At 45.7% G+C, this 27,553-nt stretch overlaps 1 protein-coding gene across 6 annotated transcripts in view; it reads right to left on the bottom strand.

The window, feature by feature from the left end:
- The window catches only part of EEF2K (eukaryotic elongation factor 2 kinase), a 347,873-nt gene that overhangs the window by 76,358 nt on the left and 243,962 nt on the right, over positions 1–27,553 (bottom strand). For all 6 annotated transcript variants that reach the window (XM_069645609.1, XM_069645607.1, XM_069645606.1 and 3 more), the window contains 3 exons: positions 15,833–15,960; positions 13,748–13,949; positions 9,106–9,173 (listed from right to left, as the gene is read on the bottom strand). In XM_069645609.1, coding sequence (XP_069501710.1) covers positions 9,106–9,173; positions 13,748–13,949; positions 15,833–15,960 — 398 coding nt within the window. The remainder of the gene's footprint in view (positions 1–9,105; positions 9,174–13,747; positions 13,950–15,832; positions 15,961–27,553) is intronic.

Below are 27,553 nucleotides of genomic sequence, written 5' to 3'. Positions count from 1 at the left end.
TTCTGTCCAGAACCACATCGTGGAGAGACAGAAGTGGTGTTTTAATTTCTCTTAGGCCTTAGTACAGGAACTACCATTATAGGAATGACCCTGATAATAGATTGATAGTTAGCTGATTACCTGATAAAGGACTTGTACCTAAGACACATGGTTTTTGAAATGTCAGCCACTAAATGAAATGATTGGATTTTTAACATTCAACAAGCTGTTCCCTTTGGGATTGGCAGACATTTTACTTCAAGGAAATGGAAGTTTCCTTTTTAGAAACTTTCCTGGCACAATATGCACTTTGTATTGATTTGTGTAGTTTGCGCACAAATTCTTTTTTAATTTTAATTTCCATTGTTTCCAATTAAACAATCCTTGCACCCACCCGTCCCCTGTTAACTCCGCTGGTCCACCATACGTCCTTTGCAGGATATAGCCCACCTTCCAGAGGAACGTCTCGTCCTCTACATTATGTCAATATTCTCAAGTTCTGGGGGCATCATTGCATCATGTAGTCTCCCCTAAAATACTCCAGTACCATTCCCCAGTCCACCCGCAATTTGCCCTGCTTCCCCCTATGTGTGTTATCCACTCCATCGCCAGGATTCCCCCATAATTTATTTAGCCATTCTATATTTGTGGGTGGTGTTTTCTGTTTCAATTTTTTCGCTACTACTAGCCATGCTGTTATTAGTAAGATCATGAAGGCTTTACGTTGTGGTTTCAAGGGGTTCTGCATCTCTGGGTCAAAAAGCCCACACATCCATTCCCTCAGAGTGTACATTGCTGGACCGCCCACCATCTGTTGTATCTAACCAGTTACTTCCTCCCAAAATCCCTTGAGAAGTTGACACTACCACTATATGTTTCCAACATTCTTGTGCTATAGTGGGGTACATGGTATGCAATCTTTCTGGTGTGTAGTGCCATTGCACCATTACTTTATACCACGCATCCCTGGTTTGGATAGATCTAGTTAGCTTTGTTATATTTACCTAGAGGTTTTCCCAGTGTGTTTCAGGGATTTCCTGCCCTAGTGATCTTTTCCATTCCTGCATGTAGGACCACTTGTGGCTCGATTTTAGCTCCGCTAGAATTGAGTAGAGTTTGGACACTAATTGTTTGTCGGCTGTCTGCATTGTAATACATTTCTGCAAGGGCATTAGTGCCCTCTGGGTTGCTTTTTTAATTTCCGGCTGTTTCAGCCAATGTCATAATTGGTAGTATTCCATTCTATCTTTTTCTACCATGCCAATTTGTAGTTTGCAATCTTCAAATGTTCTTACCTCCACTTCTACTATCATGTCCCCATATTTCTTGCAGCCCACTTCCCTCCATTTCTTGAAGGAGCCCATTGTCATCCCTGGTGTAAACTGTGTGTTCCTAAATAATGGGGTAAATAGGGACGGACGTGTGGATAGGTGTCCTTGTCTAATCAAGGGGTCCCAAGTATCACATGCCACTAAAAGTACTTTGCTCATATTGGCATTCCGGAGTCTATCTTGTTTGTCTAGCCACAGAAGCCCCTCCAGGGGGGGGGGTCCCTGTCACTGCTCTATCCATCCTGGCCCATGGTTTAGTCAGGCCATTTGAGAGCCATTTACTATCACTCGTAATTGGGCTGCCTCATAGTATTTAGAGACGTTTCGGAAGTCCCAATCCCCCTTTCCGCCTAGGAGCCATCAAGGTCTCTAAGGCGACCCTCGATCATTTATTCTGCCAAATAAAACGTGATATTATCTTGTTAATATTCTTAACAAATTACATGGTAACCAAATAGGAAATGCTGGAAGTGGTAAAGTAGCCTGGGTAGCGTGACCATTTTTAACGTAGCTATCCTTCTTAGCCACGAGATGCGCATGGGGGTCCATTTGTTTAAATCTAATTTTATCTTGGATATCAATGCTGGGTAATTCGCTTCATATAAGCTTGATATTGAATTTGTTATTTTCACCCCCAGGTACACTATGGTGTCCTTGGCCATCACAAACGGTACCACTAATGGCATGTCTGCCTTCTGCGTCTCTGTGAGCCCCATGTTCAGGAGCTCTGATTTGGACATATTTATTCTCAGGCCTGCTACGTTTTCCATCTTTGTGAGTTCCTTAATTAGTGTCTTGCAGCAAATGTCTATGGGAAACACAGCAAGTTTATGCCGGAGAAAGATAAGAATGAGCAATGGGAGACGGAAGAATGAATTGCTGTGCAGCCATGTGATCATGGTGAAGCAATTCATTGTGAGGTCTTGTTTTATATCTGGAGGAATAAATTGGACTCAGCACATGCAGGAGCAGATGTTCAAGGCAGAACAGCCTTGTGATCTGTGGAAAGCAGTACATTCTGGGCACTTGCGTTTCAGTCATGTGGAAGAAAGCAATAAGCACAGCAGTCAGTGATGAAGTTAGCCAGGTGCATAAAAGTAAAGCCCTGTGATCTTGGGAAAACAGTGCATCATAGCTCATACACATGGGAGTGAGATCCCCATGTGCCTGACACAGGCTGTAATGCGGGAAAATTGATTCCCAGGCCAAGAAACTTGAAAAAATAGGAAAAGCCCCAAATAGAAGAACTGATATTCCCAGAATCCCTCTCCTTGTAATAAGGAAAACATGGACTGGATCTGGGAAAGTCATTTGCGGATTAGGGAGGAGAAAATCTCTGAGTAGACTATAGTCAGGTTGCCAAAGCTTAATTAATACTTTTATCCTGCAGACCTTTTTCTGGTAGCAAAACAAGAGACAATTTCTTCAAGGCAGATGATGAGCTGTTACTTTCATGATTAAATACTTTCCCAAAACTACATGAGCCGACAAGTCTTCACACATATTATACTTAATTTTATGCTATGCTATAGATATATTACAAAACGATGTCTACACCTGGAAGTCATGTTAATTGCAGATGTCCCACCTAGGACAAAAATGAGCAATATTGGACACAGACATCTAAAAATCTCTACAAAAAACAAATCAGAACTAATACCACTGGAGCGACCTCCCAATATCCACAGCAAGAAAGTAGGGGTTTGGGGAGAATGGCAAATGGTCCACTTGATCTGCGAAGATGTCTAGTTGGGTCATGTTGCTGAGGGGTGGGTTGGATTGGAAGGAGGTTTTGTAGAACACTTGGTTGGCATTAATAGCTTGGCGCTGGTTAGGGGTCTTGGAAGATAGGAGAGCTATTGAGGGAAGAGATGGGTTTTCAGGAGACTATGAAATGAAATGTAATTAGACGCATTCATTAGACATAAAGAGAGTGAGTTCCAGAGAGTTAGTGGAAGAACTGAAAAGGAGTGACCACCACGACAGGACTAGTGGAGGCATGGAACAGATAAATGAGAGGTTGTAGAAGAGTGGAGAAGAAGTGTAGGTAAGTATGAACCCAATTTAGCCTTAAAGCGATCGATGAATGATGCATAGAACTTTAAAATCAGCAAGACCTAAGTGTACAGGGTTCCTGTAATCTGGGGGATAGATGGGGGTAGGGCGTTGGGAAAACTGAAGGTCATGATTCTAGCGGATGAAAGGAAAAACATCTTTATACAGTAGCACCTTTGGTGGGTGGGGCAGCCAATCAGGTTGCTCCAAACCCGGGCTGAATCTAACGATGCAAGCCTGGTTCGGAGCAACCCAAGTGCTCTGCGCAACCGCTGCTGACTGTTCCCTCTCCTCCCTTGCCTCTTGCCCCCATATCCAGCCCCTCAAAACCCCACACCTCCCCTCCTTATCTTAACAGTGCTCCACTGCCCGGCCTCACCATTTGGCTTTCTGTGTACGCCATGGAAGGGGGCTCAGAGGGGAACCCGCCGTCCATTTCCAAGGCAATCCTGACTCTCCCCAGCTGCTGCTGCAAACGAAGCAGTGCGGCTGGGTTTTATTTTTAAATGATTGCTATTAGCACCTCAATGGTTTGAATTGGGGTGTTAATGGCAATAATAACTGTTTGGTGGGCTTCACCGGCTTGGGAACTACACCGGGGCCTGGTGTTAAGGCTACAACATCGACATTGGGCAGTTAATGGCTGTGAAACCCACCAAACGCTTTATTATTGCTATAAAAACAGCCACTGGGTGCAACATACATCAGAGGGTTCAGAGAGAATTTGGAATCAAATCTAATGCCAAGATTGCAGACTGAAGAAACCAGGTTGAGGCCATTCTGTGGGCCAACAGTCTCTGTTCCAGGTAACTGTATTTGCTTCAAATAACAGTACTCCAGTCTTGCTGCCTTCAATTTAAGTGTGAAAAACCAGAGGGCGTTTCACAACCTAGTCCCTGGGGATCCAGTACAGAGGTGGCAAGGGAAAGGCCATTGCTTGTGGATCCCGACCCTGTGAGTGGACAAGTGAGGGAGGATCACCTGGGTAGGGGTTCCTCTGGGAGAGGAGGTGAAGTACCTGATGGTGAGACATGGTATCCCCCTTTTCCCTAACCCATCTCGCCTCTATCCCTGCTTATTTTATAGGAAGCTACAACTTCCATAATTCCTCCCCACTTCACATTGACAACACTACTGAGACGAGGAAGATGAGGAGTGAGGCAAGGAAGATTACCTCTACTGACTTGCAATGGCTATGTCCCTCTAATGAGATAAGTCAGAGTCATGCACGTAATCCGAATTGCATACACCTGCCACTTGTTAATACTCCCTGTCAGGATTGTGAGAAACCTGAAGGTGTCTGCCTAGCTAGTCTCCGGGGATCTGTCATCAAGGTGGCCAGGACAAGGCCATCACTATTAAATCCAGTTCCTGGGGGTGGACCAGTGAGGGAGGATCACCTGAATGGGGGGTCATGTGGAGTGGGACACCAATGGGCGAGACACGGTATCCCCCTACTTTCAACACCTTTTTCCCATCCTGACCACGTAGGATATTCCAAAACACTGGCCCCCCCTTTTCTGACACAAACACTTTCACACAACACGAAAGACGACGGACTAACACCAGAGCCGTTTACCTGACATGTCCCAATACAAGCATCAGGCAATTGGCCAGAATTACACACACCTGACGGCCCATTCCCTTCCCCACAGAGATAAAAGGTGGAGCACAAGATGAGCAAGGCAGACCACACAACGTGAGAGCTAACTCAGCACAGCAGTTCAAGAAGAGGCGAAAGACAGCGAATACCGAGAGGGTGACAAGGAGAGAAGTAACCTTGCCCTTTCTGATCAAGGCCAGTGAAACCTCTGCAGATGGAAACATAAGGCCCTGACCAATAGCCAGTGTCTGTTGCAGCAGATGTCTATGGTACGCGAGACGCTCCTTCGCTGATAACCAAGCTGGGGAAGGACGCTGGTCTTGGTGGTACCAAACTTGACTCCAAGGATAAACAAAGGGAATCAGTTCATCGCAGCCTGTGAGTCGAGGGGAGAATCGATAAGAAACTGAATTGTGTTTAACGAAAAGTAGTCAACTGCTAATTTGAACTTTGAAAGACATAAGATACGATTGAGGAAAGATGGGGAAAACCAGCAACACAGAAGTCCGGCACCACGTGTGCTCACGCAGGAAACTCCGGGTGATTACCCGATGGTAGAAACTACCGGGACCAGAAGCTCTTGGGAAGAGGCGAAAAGAGGTCAAAGTGGTCATACAGCGGTCTTGTAAAATCTTCTGTACTGTCGAATATCTTTGACCTACAGATGATTGAGAAGCAAAGGGAAATGAATCCTGCTTGGTGAAATGAGCGCATGAATAGTGGGTCTCATTACAAGTTCGGCGGGTTGCCGCCGGACTTGCAATATTTATCGGTGCTAGGCTTGCCGGTAACACTGGGGGATTACAACCCCGGCGTTCTGGGAGGTCAGGTGCTGGTAAATTGTAAATCCCCATTCCCATTTGAGTCCCATAGGACTCAACGGGAATGGGGACCACGGAAGCACCAGCACCGTAAATAACGGTGCTGGTGCTTCCCTGAAACTCTGCAGGCGGGTGCTGTTCCGCCCGGCAGGTCTGAGAGTCATACTTTGCCGGTCCGCTAACAACAGTGCCGGTAGGCTCAGCTGCACCATTGTTACCGGACTGGCACAGTCATAATGAGGCCCAGTGTGTGGTAAATGTTGGTGAGAGTGAACCCGGAAGAGGGAAGCGGACAATCAGGAACAAAGCCTAAAGTGCTGTTTAAAAGGACATTAAGATTTGTGAATCAAGAGGTATTGCTAGACAAGGGGAAGGGAAGCGCCCCCTTGTCATTTAGGATCTGAAACCAGCCGAGGGAGATCGAGGGGTGAAAAATCATCACCCAAAGTTCATTGAGAAAGGAACTGTTCAACTGATCGGTTCAATACTATATATGAGGGGTCGGCGCCCGGAAGAGGGGGGACCCAGGGGTGAAGCCATCACCCAACGTGAACTGTGGAAAATAACTTTTTGTTTGTGTTTATTTGTTGGATACATCAGGCCTCGAAGGCAAGAGACTTTGTAATGCAAAGAGACTTTACCATCGAAGAACCTGAGAGCTGGAGCAGAATTGTCAGCTCGTGCTAAGAAAACCCGAGCGTGTGCTCCAATGTCCCACCTTGTCCTGTGCTGAAAACATGGGAAAGGGAGACCTCTGGCAATCACATCATCACTTATTATTTGGAACACTTCTTTTCTTTATTGAAACCCTATCCCACACTTTTTCTATAATTAGTTGTAAGGAATTGCCAATATTTTTTGTTTTAGTATAGGCCCTTTTAATTTGACACAACACCACTAGTACTGCCTTATTTTTCATTTGATGGTCGACACTTGCTCCCATCTTAAATTTAGGTTTAGTTTAGGCGTTTTTCCACCATGCATTCATTGTTCAATAAACACCCTTGAACTTTGATCACTTGTTTCTGTATTTAATGTTGCCACCATGAGTTCCTTACAGGATAAAAGGTGGCGCGCACAGGCACACTCTGAGCGAGGCTGGGTACGAGAAGGAACTGATGCGAACCAGACTATGGAAGTTGAAAGGCCAAGGGGCTGCATCGGCTGCTGCAGAGAACGAGAGAGTGAGCCAGGGGAGAATTCCACTCTTTCCGTCGAGCCGTGAGCGTTCCACAACTGAAACCGAGTGAGTCGAAAGGAGAAACCTTTAGAGTGATTCAAGGTGGCGGGCTACCCTCCCGGGTGAACAACAGAGTTGGGGAGGAGCAGTGGAGGTGTTGTTAATGGCCTTAATTGCTACATGAAAGGCACTGAATAAAGAAGCCCAATTAACACGACCGGTGAGTTATCGAAGACAAAAAAAACCTGGTTTGTGTTAAGAGCAAAAGATGCATGTAACAAGAGTTGAAGGTTGTGTGTGTGCCAATAGAACGCGTAATGAAGAGGACAATGATTGAATGGTGAGAAAAGTATACAAAGTAACAGAGTGGTCCTCTGAGGCGGAAACGTACATTCCATAGTCTCTGTGAAATGTTCTAAGTTATGGAAAGTGGGAAACGAAGGCAAGGAAGTAACCGCAATCCCGAATGAGAGTTGATTGAGTGAAAAGCAATTTATTTGAACTTTGAAAGATGCCAAGAGAGTAAAAGTAAAGAGGACATGAACTTTGAAAGATGCCAAGAAGGCAAAAGTTAAGAGAATAAGAAACTACAAGTACCAAGGACCATTAGTGTTGTGAGGTGATGAAGATTGTTTATTGTCAAATTGCTTAAAAGGTGGTTGAAGTGGTCATGCAGAGGTCTACGTAAAATCTTTGCAGTTTCGAAGGTCTTTGACAGTTTAAAGAGATAAGCACAGAACGTGGGGAAGGGAGCCCCCACAAAGAGAAAGACAGGCTCGAGCCCGGCAGAGGGCAATCTCTGCTGAACTGTGGTAAAGTGACAGTTAAGTGAGAAGGATCGTGGGGAAGGGAACTCTCCCAAAGAGAAAGACAGGCTTGAGCCTGGCGGAGGGAAGCCTGTGCTGAACTGTGATAAAGTGAAAATTTGAATGTGAAAAAAGAGGCAGGCTCCAGCCCGGCAGAGGGAAGCCTGTGTTGAATTGTGGCAAAGTTAATAGCAGAAATGTGCTTTTTTGGTAAGGTGGACAACGCCTAAATAGTTAATTGGACCTTGAAGCCTGAAATGTTGAATTGTATCAGCAAGCCAGAGTGTGCAAGACAGATAGAACTGTACTATCCACCTATCCTTTTAAAGAAACTCTTGAGACCCTGTGCTTCTGAACGGTGGCAAGGGAGTTGTTACCTAAGCTATTCTGAGATTTCTTTTAAGACACTATTTTCCTTTTTGTATTTCCTTTACACATTTGTCATTTGAGAAGGAGGGCAAGGTTTTTTTTTTCTTTTTTAGTATAGGCCTTTTTATTTTGACTAGACTGACTTGGATTTGTTTGTTTAATGGTCGAGATTACTCCCATTTTAGAGTTAGGGCCAGTTAGGAATTCCTCCAACCCTAGTAAACTCCAAAATAAAGGTTTTCGAAACTTGCATCTATTGTGTCTGAGTCTACTGTTCATACCATGCCTTCCTTATATAAGGTAGTGAAAATTCATCTATTTGTTAATGGCCAAGGTACTCTCCACAAACTAACATTTATTGACAACCAGATTCGGGTCAAGCCTGAGCATCATCTGGAAATCATGCACCTATGAATAAAATCGAAGGAAAGTATTTTTGAATGATATGGGCACAAGGTTGAATGTACATAACAAACAGTATGCTGGGAGAGCCCCATCTCACAGAATGTGAGATACAGAAGAGAAGTGTGGGAGAGGCAGAGTCTGCGTACTTCCTGCTAGGAAGGAGCAGAAAAATTCATAAACACTATCCTGGATACCTATCTCTGTTAGCCAATGTAAGAGAATGGCATGGGCATGGTATTGAATGCCATTTTGAAGTCTCAATACAGCAGGTTTGATGCCAGGAACGTTCCATATGGTGAACATCCCGTCTTAGGACTTTGAGTTGATTAAAAAACCAAGGGGCAGAACGTTTAGCACATATCTTTATTTTCATTAATGGGGACAGTGTTTCAGCGACTGAGGAGAGTCATTTAGAAATGTCAACTGTAAAGGATGTGGTAGTTGCCTTGCAATTTTCCTGATTGTGACTAGAATAGGCAAGATGAGTGATGATATTTGGACCACTAAATCATAAACACAACTGAAAGTCACTCCAATCCTTGGAATTCTTGCTTACTCTTTGATGATCAAATTCATTGTTGTCTTCATGCTCCAGGTCATCAACTTCATTGAACACAGAAAAGCCTGGGAAAACAAAATATGACATATATATATATATATATGTGAACAAGACACTAGTAGCCCATAAAAATCCTGCAACATGCTGCGAGTCCTGCTATAGGCCTTAAATAGTTTTAAGTGTGGACAACATGTGCGAGTTGTCAATTCCTAGTTTACACTAATGGTTGTGGCCATAATAGTCTTTGGTATTCAGAGTGTATGTAAACATATATATTTCATTAAACAAAAAAAAACATTAGCATGTCACTACACTTTTGATTTTCACCTTGATCTGCACTTTGCCATGTAACAACAATAGATTGTCTTCAATGCCAGGAAAGATCTGAGTCGAAGTATGGCATGGGCAAACCATCATTTGACTTTCCAATGCTTGTGAGTTTTATACCATCATGGTCGCCTGTAACTGGTTCTCGGTGATATGAGTGGGGAATACTCTCAGTGGCCTCGCAACTAGTTTGAATTAGAACTGCTTAAATGACACCGCAGGTGTTGCAGAGACACTGGCAAAACGTTGCAACCTCAATAACAGAATCTACATTCATGCACTGTGGCCCTTCACTGGGCAGCTACTTTACTTTTTGTTATATTATATAGCAGAAATTAAACTTACCATAAACATCTACAGCCACATCCTCAATTTTTCTTTAGTCAAGAAATTTGAACCCAGTATCAAGGCACGAGCAACAGCTATTCGTAGCCACATTTTCAACGAGGAGCACCCACTTTTGAACGTCATTGTTTCCAGGCAAATGCTCAGAATAATATCATATTCTGTAGGCAGTTTCACCAAAGGTGTGATTTTGTCAGCCAAAGATAGACATCTGTTAAAGATGTTCATGAATCAGGATGTTATTCGCACTGTATGATCTCCGATGTGTGAAGTACATGGACATGATTTAAGAATTTTGATGCTCAATAACAACAGACCATCCAAACGATACTTCAAGTACAAAATGATTAAAACAACTACTGTAATGTGAAGTAGAAAAGAAATATAACCCATTATCATCTGTTCAGCACACTGTCTGCCCTATAACCTATTTCTGTGAAAGTCCTAACTCGAATCAATGCACAAGCAGACTCTGTGGATATGAAAACTTTATCAGAGTAATGCACACTATTTGCACCAAATTGTCACTGAGCATTCATGATAGGTGTACTCTGATGGGAAAATCAGGTAATTATTAAATGTAATAAAACAATTCAAATTACGTTTTATGTTAGACATGCAGGTGTCTGGTATACACTTGGGCCCTCCTTAAGAGTCTGTTGTTAATGGTAAAAACAGGTGATATTTCAAATACCAGCTGCTTTTACCACTGGCCACGTTTTGGGCCCGGAAGTATTTACCTCATTACCTCATAGAAGAAACATAAATCCAGTAAATACTGCCTAAGCATGAAGTTAAATACTGTCCGAAGAATCAGTGAAAATGTGTGCATCTTAGATGCCCACTTGTCACCCCATTTCATTGTAATGCACAGAAGGGTCACTATAGACCCGTCTGTGTATTACTTTACATTATACGGTAGTGATATGAACAAACAGTGATGTAAATTTTGTTTGGGAATGCAGATTTTCAGGAAGACAGCATGTGCCATTTTTCAAAATCAAAGTTGGGATTTTATGTAATAGAACTCACCATTTAAACACTAATATTTTCATGAAGGAATACATCTGGAACAAGTACATTTTCTTGATTACCTTGGTATTCAATTCCCACGTAATGTGTTGTGGTCTCCTCAAATAGCAAATTGGCCTTAGAGAGAAGTAGTGGTGCACTGCTCTCACATAGTAATAGATTAGGTAATTGGGCCCCACTCAATATGATGAAGGTTATTAAAGCTCATGCCTTGTCAGCAGCCTTGCATGTCAGTGAATTATGAGGACGCGTCTAGGCATCAAACATGCAATTAACTGAAAAGTTTTTACAGAACAGAGGTCGTTTTTAAAGTTTATTGAAAACCAGAGATTTATTGGCTTTGCCTACACATAAATGATGAGTTAAATACCTTTACATCCAATACAGGATGTAGTTGGGCAGGTGGAACCAACACTTGGAAGTGGTATAAACATATGACAAACAATATGGTTTGGCGCGCAGAGTTAATCTCAAGAAGGACCTTTCCAACAAGAAATGGTGAAAAAAGAAGACTGGGGCCATTTTGACAAAATAGACACCCATGGGTGTCTTACTGCAGCTGTAATTGCAGCCCGCTGTAAAAATACACAATGGTAGTAAAAAGTAAACCACTGCCACCAGCCATTAATTGTAGAAAGGGTAACATAAAATTGTTACATGAGAAACAAGATACTAAGTAATACTAAGTAACCCCTCCAGCACCCTATTGTAAGATAGTGTGTGCTGGGTCTAGAAAGTTACAACATGTAAGTAAAGTCAATTTCACTTCACTGCTCTTGGAAACATTAGTTTCACCAAGAGAAGGTATTTAAACCTTTGGGAAATCTAAAGAGACTTCTCTGTGCCACTGCACTGAAGGTGCTGTGTGTCACAATGTAAAGATGATGCCTATGGAGTTTGTCAGACTCCAAAGTCAAAAGAAACACAGAGTCCAAATCACAGAAAAATACATGAGAGAGTGGGAACGGGGTCTCACTCACTTCAGGTTAGAGATTAAAAAGTCCTAGAGGCCGGCAAAAAGAGCTGGGGTTCTCTAAGGTCGAGAGGAATTGGCAAATTCCTTAGAACTCTCACTAAAATCTAGGGACACTTCCAAAGGCACGGATCTTCAAGCAGGGGTCAAGAATAGTTGTTCCCACTGGTCCAGGGGTCGAAGCACCAATGAGGACCTTCTTGAGATCAGGATCAGGACAGAGGAGCAGGGCATCACAAGGACAACACTGGAGTCGATGCTGGTCAGCTGCAGGGGTAATCTTCGGGTCATCAGCGGGCTGCTCTTCTTTATAAAAGTCTTGGTTCCAATGATGATCTGATGAACAGTTGCAGAAGCCCTTCTCTTATGCAAGATTCAGGCTGGGAGCAAGCCCAAGCCTACTGATGGTGAGATTTTGCACCATTCTAACAGCCAGTGGCTATCCAATCATGGATAGCCACTGGTCACCACATCTGCCCAGCAACAGACGTTCTGGCACCAAAGATGTGGATTGAGATTAGACAGTCCCATTCCCCTTCTCTGGCTCACACACACAATGGCCATTAGCCAGAGAAAGCCACAGCTTTCTCCAGGAAAGGAATTTCCTTATAAGGCATTTCCTGGCCTCAGAAGGCAAGACAAAGGCCAAAGAACAATATCACCTAAAAAAGTTAAACACCTTGTGGCATGGCCATTTTAGGGTGCTAGCCACCTTTAGTAGTCATTTGCGGTAAATGAAAAAGTGCACAAGTAAAACAACACAAGAACGTGACAAATATTACAGCTGCCACCAGCTTGTTTTAGGCACATTCTAAAAGTAACCAAAACGCCATTATATATATAAAAAAATAAGGATACAAACCATGCTAACTGCACTTCACTGTAAGGTGATGTGTGCAATTGTAACAATACAAGCATTCATAGTCATAGACATAGGGCCTCATTACAGGTTTGCCAGTATTCTGGTGGTAAATCCGCTGGAATACCACCAAATGGAATTACCGTTACCGCCACTTGGTCCAGCAGAATTACTGCCGGATTACAAGTGGTGGCATGACAGTGTCAGTCCCAATTTCTGGAGCCCATAGGACTCATGGGGATTTCTGCAGAAATACCTCTGGCGGTAATTCTGCTGATTTTGCTGTTTTTTTGGCGATAAGGTGGCGGAATCACCTCCAACATTTTGCTGGTGGTTTTTCTTATGCTTCACCACCAAAGTAATAGTACGGCAGTGCAGTAATGCAGTGGTAATACAGTGGCAACAATGTATTACCAATGTTTTTTCCTGCACCGCTTTACTTCTAATGAGGCCCATAGTCTCTTAGTACCGGCAGTCTTAGGGACTAGTCAGTTTTCCCATAAGAACTAGCAAAACAGGCAAGGGGAGTAAAGCAGAAAGATTTATTTACCTCCAAAAAGTCAGGACAGTATTCAAAACAAGCAGATATCTATGGAGGGAATGGGGCTTAAAGCAAATCTTTCCTAACAAATCCATTTCCTTTTAAATGTCCAATATACAGTGAATTAAAAAAGAAAAGGCTAATACCGATGTGCAATTCAGAGGCAAAGAAATCAGTTGGAGGATTTTATGTCTGCAAGAGAGCTCTGCATGTCTCCGAAACGTTTTCTGTTTCACATTTTTTCAGCAAAGCGTGGAAACAGACACAGGCTTCTAAAGTGAACAGATTGATTGATTTGTATATATTTGTTTGCACATTTGTCTAATTATATCATGTGCTATATTTTTTAAAATGTGTAAAATATGATTGTTTTACAGTAATTTGGAATGATTGCTCATTAAGTTGTGTTGGTTTTAATAGTATTTAATTTATTTTGCATTTTAGAATGACAATTATGACTTATGTATGTGCTTTTATGCCTACGACAAAATAAACATGAATGAATGAATGCTAAAACAGTAGTGACAACCTCTAGCAAATTAAATAAATAAATCTTGTTTACCAAGCATGTCGAATCGGTGGCCCTGAGGTGTTGCCGAAGATGGCGAGCAGGGCAGAGAGTCAAAAGCGATGTCACTCATGTTCTCATCTCCAGAGTTTTCCGACAGGCGGGACAGCAGTGGCGGCCTACATCCAGAGATGGTTCGCACCCGGCTGCTGCCACACTTTTCCTCTGTTCCTCGCAGCACGGTCTTAGCAGATTGCTTTTAAAAGTAAGATAATAATTCCATTCTTTATGTATTAAGTCAACACAGCACAAATTACTGAAAGCATTTTAAAATCAAATGTGTGCTCATTCAGATGTTGGAATGCTTGAAAAACATGCAATTGTGCAGCACGGCTGCTAACTGTTCTCAGATTCTCACTGCAACAAATTTACTCCATTGCAGCAAAAAATGAAAGTCCACCAATTTCCCCAACCAACAGATTCTGCCATGGGGTGATTGTGAAAGTTTAGGGGCGGGGGTAGTGGAAGTGCTTCTGCTGACGGGTGTCATCCCTGTAAGAGAGCCGCCAGCCTGTTTATTGGGGTGTCGGGGGGCTGCACTTGGGAAATTGACTGTTCTCTGTCACCCTCGCCGTCTGAAAAGACAGCATCGCTGCCCGCACTGGAAGCTCCACCCACGTTAATGGTGGCCTCGCCCTGCATTGCGTGATGGGCCATTGCTCTTGGTTCTTCGGTCTTTAAGAGTCTTGAGTTTGAAGAGCTTGCAGGCTTGACAGTGCCTCTCGTCGTGGTCGCGGTTTAGACACAAGTTACTCACTCAGTGGTTGTCTATCCACGGGCATTTTTTATTGCACATGGGGCAGAATTTAAAGGTGTTCTATCCATGTTTGGGAAGGGCAGCCAGGTAAGGAAGGGAGTGGGTGGGGAAAAGCATTGTACAATGACCACCCCCCACTCTCCCTACTGTAAGGGCCGAGGCCCAGTGCGGCCTTCCAAGGCCGAAAGGGTCTGTTGAATCTTGAACTCGTCCGACGGGTGTCTTTTCCACCGCATCTATAAAGTTGTCATAGTCGGAAGGAAAAGGACAGAAAGAGTAAACTATTTTTTATTTGCCATAAGCAAATTGAACAAGCTGAAATTGAACTCTGTGATAAGCGTCCGCTCACGATGACGGAAAAAAACTATCTGAGGGACCTCGATGCGTGAGGGACCATGGGTACAGTGGACGTCACACTGTCAACGTCCCTTTTCGAGTTTCGAAAACAATTACTATAATACTCTGCAGCTTCCACTAGATGTTGGCCTATGCGTAGCATGTGATCTAAGCAGATGCCACAAGCCCCAGAAATATTGTTACATACCTCTTAGCATTTCCTGATCTCAATGCACATTAGTCTTGTTAAAAATATACATACAGGTCTACTAAAGGTTGGGCTCGCTAAAGCCCACACCAGGCTTGATTTAGAAAAACCTTCCTAAAGTGCTGTGGCGTCTCCACAAAAAAAAAAAAACGATTAGTCTGAGCTGTTGGCTCTAATAGGTTTAAGCCAAACAGAAGATGGCTTATCAACGTGCTTGGTCCCACACAGTGGCACATAGAGTGCAAAGGAGAGGTCTTGATGTTAGGTACTAATACTGTGCCAAATTGGCAAGCATCAGGAGAGCGGATTAACATAAAAGCAGCCTGCAGATTCAAGTCTTGCCATTTTTACGATAACATGTTCACAGCTGGCCCACAGAGGGTTTGCGGGAAGGGCCTCACAGGCACCTGTCACTTCCAATGTTGCCTCTCCTCAACAATGGTTTTGGAAGGCTTGATCAACATAAAGATCACTCTCTACACCCGCCCCTCTATAAACATAGTCTCAAAATCAGTTGCATGTGTTTAATGCAGTCTTTGTAGCTCAAGCAGAAACATAAAGCTATCTAACTCTAGAAAACATTGTATTTTACTTTGACAACATTACATCATGGCCTTCTCTACCCTTCCCACCACCATTCCCACTACCCCTTAATACATAAACACATCTTTTCATCGAAATGATGTAATGTTGTCTAAGTAAAGTAGCATACGGTAATGTACTTCGATTAAAGGACAGCAAAAATAAACGGTAATTCCCTTTGGAAGAGATTGCTTACCAGCATCTTGTTGCAGCGGTCCAATGCTGCTTTCTCACCCGGTGAGTGATCGAAGGGTGTAAGTCCCATGCATTTGCAAATCTTGTTGCAGGCGTGAGAATAAAAGAACAAAGCCATGCCTCGCACGCCTAAAGTAAAGTAGAAGTGGGAAAAAGAGAAGTAAGAAAGTGATTTGTGTGTTATGCATGCCTAGGACTGTAAAAATCCCATACAACAGCTGTAAATAGTCTTTGCAAATGACTGCATTTTCTATATCCCTAATGCATCCACAACAGCAAAAAACATTTACTAGCAAAATGACAATACTTTTCCCCCTAGAATACACTGCAAACTATTGATTCAAATATTTGTTATCCTCTTGTGTACATTTTGGTACTTTACATATTGACAGCACTGGGAACATACAGTGCTCCATATTATTAAGAGACGACTATCTGCCACACTCATTTAGTTGACAATGGGGTATAAGATGTCTTACTGAAGGAGCGAGCAGTCTTCCTATCACTGACAGTCATCAGGTTTGTCACTTTGACTCTTCTGAGCATATGTCACAGGTAAGACCTGTGAGCATATCAATGAGAAGGTTTGTGTTTATTCAGCAGTTATTGAAACCCTTCTATGTTTGTTGTTTTCATTACTATTGAAAAGACTGCAGTCTTGCTGGTGAGTGCTTGTGGAGCGTGCATTGTAATAGATACAAAACAGTCTTTAGGGAAGGTAGCACTAAGAAAGCCTGTAATTGGACACCCTGGCTAAGCAGGAATTGATATTTCTGGATTCCAGCTTAATAAGGAGTAAGAATCTTTCAATGGATTCATAATAGATTATTTGCTTATAGATTCAATGTTTGGTGTGTTATGAATGTGATGGTTATGCATTTTTTCATGATTGTTGTTAGGATGAATTTCTAGAATCTGGCCTAGTGGACAGATTTTAGGAGGCACCCTAGTTAAGATGAAGAGGGAGCTCTGAGAGGTTAGCCAAAACCCAATCAAGGTACTTGGATGAGCAGTCAAGCCTTAGACTCAGGAGAGTATGAGTAGGGTCAGGGGTCCACGATGAGTGAACACAGTATAACACACAATAATTCAATTTCGACAGTCGGGCATAAAAAAAACTGTTATTCAGTCTAGGCCTTCCGAACACACTGGAAAATCTAACAGGTAGTATTATTGCACAACACTCTAATACAAATATATACATTAATCACAGGTTCATAAATACATGAAACCACTATAACAGCAAAGCAGCTAAGTATTAAGATGCAGTAAATGATGGGAAGTCCAACCCATAAAATGAATGGGGCCTTGTGCCCAAATGTCACAGAAGCCATAATGTTTCTCACCAGAATTATGCCTCTATAGTTAAGATTCAATATGCTTGTGTTGGTGATAGTTGCATAGTTCTACAACAATTCTTTAAATTTTTTTATTAGCATTTGATTAAAATACAAACCTTTAGCCAATTTATACACCTTTAGTTATATGACTTAAGCAATAATGATGAATTAAAAAAAATACACAAAAACATTTACAAACGACAAAAATCGGTTTTACAAAAATACAAAAATAATAAAATGTAAGCAATCAATAATTTAGACATGTTAAAAATACTTGCTATTTATTGCATTGCCATGTTCCATATATAAAAAGCATCTCCAATTATAGCAATGGATTCAGCGCTACATAAAATACTCCAAAATAAAACGCCAGCAATTGAACTAATATTGTGTACAAATATCCTGTAACCAGCAAGATTAAAAGCCTGAAGAGCCCGACACTGGGTAAATAGATGACGTGAAGACTCAATATGGGCATAAACTGCAGACTATAGCAACAAGCTAGTCGAGTCCATCTACCCGTATGTTCCAAATTTGGGAGAATATTGAGCCTTAAATATAGCATGAAACGCTGCATGTTAGTAGATACACAACTGACCTCGTCGGAAAGACTGCCTAGAATAAATCTGCTACAAAGACTTTTTTTATTTAAGGCTTCAATATTAGCCACTATGTCTGCATCCATATTTTTCCTTTTCATGAGAAGGTAAACATTGGGATGTTGCAGGAGCTCAAGCATATCAATATCAAGGCTGCCTAAATGTGCAAACGCAGAGAATTCAAGTTGCTCGAGAAACGTGTTAGAACTGTCCTCCTCATATAATCGAGCCAAATAACTAAAGACATTATCTACCTTGATAGGCGTACTACAAATCTCAAGATACCATTTACACTGCTGATGCAGCCATAGGGAACTAATGGATTGGACCCAAAGTTCACAACGGATAGCCTCCACCGGAACAGGAGAAGGAACCCCGACTGTCATGTCACGCCTAGACTATGGTAATGCTCTCCTGGCAGGAGCTAGTAAGCAAAACATCCGAAAATTCCAACTGGTACAGAACAACGCGATCAGAATGGTCAAAAAGAAAGCAAGAAGTGAACATATAAGTGAAGCCAGACGAGACCTTCACTGGATGAGAATAGAGGAACGTATTCAATTCAAGTCTATGTGCATTACTCATAAGTGCTTATATGGCAAGGCACCTGCCTACATGAAGTCCAAACTTACGTTTTACCATCCACGTAGGGCACTAAGATCAGAAGCTAATGGACTCATAACACCCTTGAAATTCAAGAAAGAACTCGGCCTGGGCAGAGCTTTCCCTAACCGAGCAGCCTCCAGCTGGAACAAATTGCCAAAGCACCTTAGATTGGAGTCCAATCTTCTGGTATTTGGTATAATTATGTCTTTCATCCCGTCTCCTCTTTGGGCTCCTTCCTGAGCTTTGTATATGTCTTATTGTAAGCGCCCCGATGCCTGCGGGCAGTCAGCGCTATATAAATGTATAAAATAAAATAAAAATAAGGAACAAGTTACTTACCTGTAACTGTTGTTCTCCAGCATGGGTCTGAATGGATTCACATGCTCATGAATATTCCCCGTCGTCAGGCCGGGAATCCTCGGTATAGAAAAAAATCAGTATCAGTTTCGTTTCTGATCTGTCTTTCTTAGTAGTAACCAATCACTGGTCTCTGGGTCATACTGCCCCCAGCCAATGACTGCCCCACCTCCGGCAGCCATCCTCAGATTTGGTAGCACGTAAACTGGCAGTATGACCAAGTGAAGAGCCGCAGAGGGGTAGGCGGGAGGGTTCGCATGTGAATCCATGCCAGACCCTTGCTGGAGAACAAGAGTTACAGGTAAGTAACTTCTTCCTTCTCCAGCATGGGGTCTGGCATGGATTCACATGCTCATGAATAAGAGAATACATAGCAGTACACACATGCACAACCACGGGAGGTGGCAACAGGCTCAACAATAAACAATACAACAACTCAACATTAAGCAACTCTTAGCTCCTCACCAGGCTCCCCTTAGGCGAACAGGTTGCGCAGCACTGCTTGGCCGACCCTGGACTCCTCACTGGAGTCCCAATCGACGCAGTAGAATCTTGTGAAGGTGTGCGTCGACCTCCACGTCGCAGCCCTGCAGATGTCCATCAGGGGCACACCAGACAGGAACGTCGTGGTAGCAGCGATCGCTCTGGTCGAATGGGCTCTCGGACGGCCGGGCAGCGGTCGGTTTGCCAACCAGTGACAGTGCATGATGCAGCCGGAGAGCCATCTGGAAATGGAAGTCTTCGAGAGAGCCTTCCCTTGATTCACAGTCCCAAAGTTCACAAACAGCTGTGACATCTTCCGAAAACTCTTTGTGCGGTCCACGTAGAACTTCAGCGCTCTAGCTACATCCAGCGAGTGCAAAGTCCTCTCGGCCGGCGACGAAGGCGACGGGAAGAAAACTGGCACCACCAAGGGCTCGTTGAGGTGGAAGTCCGACGGCACCTTGGGCATAAAGGAGGGGTGTGTCCTCAGCACCACCCTCGTGCCATGAAAAGTCAAGTATGGAGGCTTGCAAGATAGGGCCTGGATCTCTCCCACTCGTCGTGCGGAGATGATGGCCACGAGGAAAGCTGTCTTCCATGACAGGAACTTCAAAGGCGCTGAATGCATAGGCTCGAATGGGGCCCCCATGAGCCTGGTCAGCACCACATTAAGCTCCCACGCCGGGGCAGGAGCCTTCACCGGCGGGAATGACCGGAATAGTCCCTTCATGAATTCTTTCACCAGGCGATGAGACCACAAGGACGCCCGTCCCGTAGTCCTGGTATATCGGGAGATTGCAGCCAGATGTATTTTGATGGAGGCGTGAGCCAGTCCAGCTTTGGCCAGCGACAGTAGGTACGGCAGTACTTGAGGGGCCGTAATCCGCAGAGGGTTAATCTTCTGTGCACGGCACCAGACAGAGAACCTCTTCCATTTATGTCCGTAGCACTGAGAGTTGAGGACGCCCTGGCCTTTGCAAGAACCTCTCTGCAGTCAGCTGGGATGTCGTACCCTCCAAACTCTAGTGCTGCAGGAGCCAGGCCTGCAAGTTCAGCGACTCCGGGTTGTGGTGAAGAATGGCGCCTCCTTCTCTGGAGAGAAGGTCTGCGTCCGTCGGCAGCTTGACTGGTGGGGACGTTGACAAGTCTAAAAGGTCCGGGAACCAGATCTGTCTCGGCCCCGCCGGTGCGACGAGGATCATCCTGCACCGGGACCTCTTGAGCTGGTTGATGAGCCGGAGCAGCAACGGCAGCGGAGGGAACGCATTAAGAAATAGGCTGTCCCAGGGGAACGAGAAAGCATCGCCCTTGCTCCTCGGCTGGGGGAACCCGCTGGCGAACCTCCGGCACTTGGAATTCGTCGCCGTCGCGAAGAGATCGATTTGGGGTTCGCCCCATCGTCGGAAGAGTCGATCCACTTGATCCTGGCGTAGCTCCCACTCGTGGCACGAGCGCAGCTCCCTGCTGAGTGAGTCGGCGATCGTGTTTTTTATTCCTGCCAGATGAAGAGGCACCATAAACATCCCTTGGGCGACGGCCCAATGCCACAGATCCTGGGCTTCCTTGGATAGGGCTGGGGACCTGGTTCCACCCTGCTTCCGGATGTAGAACATTGTGGTGGTGTTGTCGGTGAAGATCCTCACCACCTTGCCCTTGAGGGACGGAAGAAAGGACCTGAGGGCCCAGAACACTGCGCGGAGCGCCAAGATGTTGATGTGGAGAGACTTCTCCTCCGGGAGCCAAAGGCCACTCGCGTGAAGATCTCCGGAGTGCGCTCCCCAACCTTCCAGGGAGGCGTCTGTCGTCACCGTCACCTGGTGAGCTGGGGTCTGAAAGTCCGTGCCCGCCGACAGATGGGAGCGGGTACCCCACCACCGGATCGCCTGACGGAACATCTCGTTGAGTGGGATCCTGTCCTCGAGGCTGCCCGTCGACTGGACCCAGCGGGCGTCGAGGAACTCTTGTAAGGGGCGCCTGCAAAGGCGCACCAGATAAATGCAGGAGGACATCATCCCGAGGAGGGATTTGATAGATCTTACCCTGGCCATGTCCGTGGCCAGCAGACGCTGCACCTTGCCCAGAATGGTCCTGGTCCTTTCCTCCGACGGCGAGGCCAGCCGCGCCACTGTGTCGAGCTTGGCTCCCAGAAACAGGGCGACTTGTGACGGAACCAGGTGGGATTTTGGAAAGTTGATGGAGAATCCCAGGTCCGTGAGCAGCTGGACGGTCTTCGCAGTGTGCTCCACGGCGAGCTCCCTTGTCCTTGCCCGGATGAGCTAGTCGTCCAGGTAGGGGTAGACGTGGATCCCCTGTAGGCGCAGCTGCGCCGCCACCGGTGCGAGCCACTTGGTGAAAACCCTGGGTGCCGAGTTCAATCCGAACGGGAGGGCCTTGAACTGGTAGTGCCGCCATTGGACCACGAACCTGAGGAACTTTCGGTGTCTTTTTAGAATGGGGATGTGGAAGTACGCATCCTCCAAGTCCAACGACGACAGGAAATCGCCCTCCTCCAGCTGTCCCAGCACGTGCTGGAGGGTGACCATACAGAACTTCTGTGCCTTGATGTACTTGTTCAGTCGTCGTAGGTCCAGGATGGGGCGCCATCCTCCTGTCTTCTTTTTTACGAGGAAGTACCTTGAGTAAGCTCCGGAGCCCCGAAGCCTCTTTGGGACGAGCTCGATGGCACCCTTCTTGAGCATAGCCCTTACTTCCAACAGTAGTTGAGGGACGTGATTTTCCTTCCTGGCCACGGGTGGAACGCAAGGGCACTTCTTCTGGACTCGAGGGCGTGCCCTTGGGCCAGTGCGTCCAGCACCCAACGGTCGGTGGAGATGGACTCCCACACGCTGACGAACCTCGCCAGCCGGCCTCCCACCGGGGTGCTTCGGCGGGGGCCCGACCCCACGGTCGGTTCAATCTTGTTTGGAGGCCGCCTTGCCTCCTTGACCTCCCTGTCGACGACGATGGGCACCACCTGACTTGCCGCGTCCCCTGTAGGCTTCCTGGGACGAAGATCTTGCCGCTTGGCGGTACGTGGAAGAGCCACTGCCGGATCCCTTGGTGGCACCTTGTCTGTCTCCGGAGCTCCGAAAGGACGGCTGTCGTTGTTGGAGCACTCCCAGTGCCCGGGCAGTCTCTGTGTCTTTCTTGATGGCCTGAAGGGACTCATCAACCGCCTTCCCAAACAGGTTGTTCCCGTCGAAGGACATGTCCAAAACGTTGGTTTGTACGTCCTGGCGAAAATCTGTGGCCTTGAGCCATCCTCGTCGTCTCAAGCAAACGCCGTTGCCCAACTGACGGAAACCGGTGTCGGCGATGTCCGTTGCCACCGTGATGGCGTGGTCCGAAGCAATCTCACCCTCCTGTAGGATTTCAAGGGCCTCAGCCCTTTTGGCGTCCGGAAGGAAGTCCACCAGAGGGGTGATTTTGAACCACAACTCCCTGTCGTAGCGGGCTACGATAGCCAGGGCGTTGGCCGCCTTGATAGTCGTCGCTGCGGATGAGATGATCCGCCGTCCCATCGTGTCCAACTTCCTGCCCTCGCCGTCCGGCGGGGAAGTTAATGTCGAGGCCGATGCCCCCCCCAGCTTTCTTCTTTTCCGCCGCCGAGACGACCAAATCCGGGGTAGGTTGCGCCCGAAGGCACAAGGGGGCAGCGTCGGGGACCCGGTACTTCTTCTCGTACCGGTCCCTCTTTGCCAGCGCCGTGGCAGGGTTCTTGAGGAGGGCGAGCCCCTCATCCCAGATGTCATCAAGAAGCGGTACGGCGAGGACCGTCTTCCTTTTAGCCTCGCGCCGTTGGTAAAGGAACCCTTCCTTCTTCTTCTCTTCTGGGCAGAGCTGGAAGAGCTCGGATGCCCTGGAAATCATGGCATGAAAGGATCCAATCTCGTCGGGTGGGACGCCCGAGCAGGGGGCGACGGGGGACATGTCCCGTCGTCGCCTCCGTCGTCATCTGTACCTGTCGTAGCCGTGTCCGTGCCTGTATCATCCCCGTGGGTAGTAGACCGCGGGGAAGGCAGAGCAGGCCGCAGAGGTGGGAGAGGTGGCGTAGGATGCGTCCTCCTCCTCTTATGCGGTGGACTTTCCGAAGGTCCTGGCTCCGGTTCCCCTGTCGGGTCTGGCTCAGGTACCTCCGTCGGGGGGAGGGGCAACCTTGTCCTTATCTCCGAACATAAGGACTGAATCGCTGACAAAATGGCCACCGAAGTGTCCTGCGGCGCCGGAAACGACGGGCGCGAGAGCTCTTGAGGAGCCGTGTCGGCGTCGTCGTCGCCCTCGTCGGGATCCCTCCCGATGGGCTGGGCCTCTTCCACGACTTCGATGAGCTCTTCTTCAGAGGTCGTGTCCGTATCCACGATGGTCACCAGCCCCTCCCCCACCTTTTCCAACGAGGACTTCGTGGGGGTCTTCTCAATGGGCCTGAAAGACGACTCCCTCCGCGGTGGCAGGGAGTGTCATAAATCACCAATGTATCAATTGAAAAGGATACAGGAACCAAAAAAGGATACAATTGGTAGGGCTCTTCCGGATCCTTTTTCACACGACTTGATTGTAGGTAGGTCAAATTAGACCTTCCAAATGATACTACTCTCTGACTGATAAAACAGGCAGAGAGATGGATCACTGGAAAGGGCGTGGGTATTGTATCGGAAGTACACCTAGGATAGATAAAGTATCATAAGAAACTATCCCAAACTCAAATCACTATGATAGCACAGTATTAGCATTAATTCAAAACACTGACCTTATGGCAAAACTGAAGTATTCAACGAAAGTCTCTTGAAGAAAACCAGGAGTTGAACCAACGACAAAGGAGGGGAAGATTAGTAAGGGAGACTTATCCCAAACGGCACGAGGCTCACGCTAGATACCGGGTTGGTGCACCACAGGATAGCGTCCAAAGTACTGTGCACAATCACCTTCCAATAGTTCATGAAATACTTCCTTTCCCACGAAGAAAAAAAATTAGAAGTTCACCTGTTAACTGTCACAGGTACCAAAGGTTCAAAGTAGTTCAGAAAACCACGTGCAGGATTGCACGCGACAGCGTACACGCAGCCAGGCCAGCCGAGCTTGGAGACAGCGTACCCGCGTGGAGATTTAGCACGCGAACAGGATACACGCAGCCCAGGACAGCCGCGCTTGAAAACAGCGTCCGCGTGTGGAGATTTGGCACGCGAACAGGATACACGCAGCCCAGGACAGCCGCGCTTGAAAACAGCGTCCACATGTAGAGATTTGGCACGCGAACAGGATACACGCAGCTCAGGACAGCCGCGCTTGCACACAGCGTCCGCGTGGAGATTTGGTACGAGAACAGGATACACGCAGCCCAGGACAGCCGCGCTTGGAGACAGCGCCCGCGTGGAGATTTGACACACGAACAGGATACACGACTCCAGGAATTAGCGTGTGGAGGAAAACACGCTCCAAAAGGCCAGAGAAGTTGCTGAAGGGAATGCGAGGACGCAGGTCCGGAGTTCAGCTACAAAACATCAAAAATTAATTAATCAGAAGCAGCGATCGACGTTTCCACGCTGCTTATGTACGTATTGCCGTGATACACGTGACGGAACTAAGTCACATGAATTTAACGACGTGAAAAATGCAGACATCGTTTTCCAGGCAATGCATCGAACAACCTCCATTTCGAATAGAATGGTCTAGCAGTTCTATGGGCGTAACTCATTTTGTATGGCGAGGTCGTTCCTGGTCCAGAGATATGTCCAGCAGGCATGACAGTGCCACCCCCCAAAGGAGCAGCCTCTCCCCTTTTCGAGTGGAATCGGCTTAATAAAGCAGGAGCATGAATGTTAGACAGAGGTTCCCAGGATCTATCCTCGGGACCATAACCTTTCCAATCCACCAGATAATACGGCTTCCCAGACCGTAGCCTCATGTCCAGTATGTCCTGTACTTCATATTCGTCTGACCCTTTCACAGAAATAGCAACAGGCCGTATAGGCAATCTAGTAGCATCAGAGCACGGTTTGATGAGTGACACGTGGAATACAGGATGCACTCGCCACCGTTGTGGCAATGCCAGACGGACAGCAGCCGGATTTATAACGTGGAGCACTTCATATGGCCCGATGTATTTAGGCAACAATTTCTTTTTACCGGGTATCCTCAAGTTTTTAGTGGACAGCCATACCCTCATACCTGCTTTGTAGACATGTGCAGTGATTCTATGAGCATCGGCATAGGTCATCTCTCGTTTTTTAGCTTGCTCGAATTGCTGCTTAACTTTCGTCTGTAGACTCTTTAGATCTCTAATATTACGTCCTGCTGCAGGAATATCCAAAGACAAACTAGAATCCAAAGGAATGGATCGGGGGTGTTGCCCATACAGAGCATAGAAAGGCAAAGTACCTATGGCACTATGGTAGGAATTATTGTAGGCGAACTCCGCTGCCGGCAGGACATTGAGCCAATCTGACTGAAACTGCAGGCACAAACATCGCAGATATTGTTCCATAGTGCTATTGACTCTCTCAGCCTGTCCGTCCGTTTGAGGGTATAAGCACTAGACAACCTGTCATCAATTAGTAATGCCAAATTTAGTGCTCTCCTAAAATGTGACGCAAATTGTGAGCCCCTGTCAATGATTATCACTGAAGGTAGGCCAAAAAAACGGAATATATGCCGGATGAATAGATCAGCCAGACCAGCAGCTGTTGGTAAACCAATACAGGGGATAAAAAGCGCCAATTTTGTAAAGTAGTCCACCACAACCCATATGGTATCGTAGCCTTTATTTCTTGGAAGTTCTACCACAAAACCCATTGATATCATGTCCCATGGTTTTTTAGGAACAGGTAGGGACTGGAGTAAACCCACTGGTTTGCCAGGAGTGTTCTTGCATTGACTGCATACAGAACATGTTGAAACATAATTTATAACATCTTGTGTTATAGATGGCCACCAACACCATCTTTTCAGCAACTCTAGGGTCTTCTTCTGTCCAGGATGGGCTGCAATCAAGGAATCATGACCCCAATTGAGGGCCTTGTTCCGAGTGATACCAGTTGGTAGATAGAGTACTCCTTGTTTGAAAGGCAAACCATTGTATATATCAAGATTCAATTCCTGAATCAATTGTGGATTTAGTTTCACCCACTCCTGTAACTCGTTTTTTAGGGAAGGTTGTGCAGAACAACTACATATCACGTGATCTGCCAACAACTTATTTTGCACCGATGGTTCTTCCTTCACCTCTTCACCGATGCGAGACAAAGCATCCGACTTGACGTGTTGTCTGGCAGGGCGATAAGTAATTCGGAAATCATATTGAGCAAAAAAGACATGCCATCTGGCCATTCTAGCTGTAAGACATTTCATAGTTTTGAATGCCTGAAGATTTCTATTATCCGAGTACACCAGCACCTGATTTGGCCCCAAGAAGATAATGTCGCCATTCTCGGAAAGCATCCTTGATTGCAAGTAATTCACGCTCAGTGACAGTATAGTTCTGTTCATATGAGGTAAGCTTATGTGAGAAGAAAGCAACTGGATGCTTCTCCTTGGTTTCTGCACAAACTTGTGAAAGTACAGCTCCTGTAGCGACACTGGAAGCATCTGCTTCAATGATAAACTGACAATCCGGATCAGGATGTTGAAGTACAGGTGCAGTGGTAAATGCTTCCTTTAACATCTCAAAAGATGCTTGGGCATTCTGGTTCCAACAGAATGGAACTTTGGAACTAGTTAAAGCTGTCAATGGGGCCACTGTTTTGGAGAAAGAACGAATAAATCTGCGATAAAAATTCGCAAAACCTAGGAATGACTGTAATGACTTGACATTGTGTGGAACGGGCCAATTCAATATGGCCTTCACTTTGGAACGACTCATTCGAACACCTTGATTGGTAATGTCGTAACCCAGAAATTCCACTTCTTGTGTATGAAAGACACATGTCTTGGCTTTAACAAAAAGCTTGTTCTCTCTCAGTCTTTGTAAGACAGCTAACACGTGTTTAACATGTTCTGGAAAAGACGATGAATATATCAAAATGTCATCCAAGTAAATCACCACAAATTGGTCCATCATATCTCTGAAGATATCGTCCAAGAAGAACTGAAATGTGGCGGGAGCGTTACAAAGACCAAAAGGCATCACTAAATATTCATAAAGGCCGTACCGCGTCTTAAAAGCGGTATTCCATTCGTCTCCTTCGCGAATGCGAACCAGATTGTAAGCACCGCGCAAGTCCAATTTAGAGAAGTACTTGGAAGTTCCTAATTGATCTAACAGAACATTTATCAGTGGTAAAGGGTACTGATTCTTTATGGTGATGCGTTAAGAGCCCTGTAATCAATGCAAGGCCTTAGATA

Source organism: Ambystoma mexicanum, chromosome 2p (genome assembly GCF_040938575.1).
Source record: "Ambystoma mexicanum isolate Mex_15411 chromosome 2p, UKY_AmexF1_1, whole genome shotgun sequence".
Lineage (NCBI taxonomy): Eukaryota > Metazoa > Chordata > Amphibia > Caudata > Ambystomatidae > Ambystoma > Ambystoma mexicanum.
The sequence above is the reverse complement of the archived record's forward strand: the minus strand, read 5'-3'. Positions and strand labels throughout refer to the sequence as shown.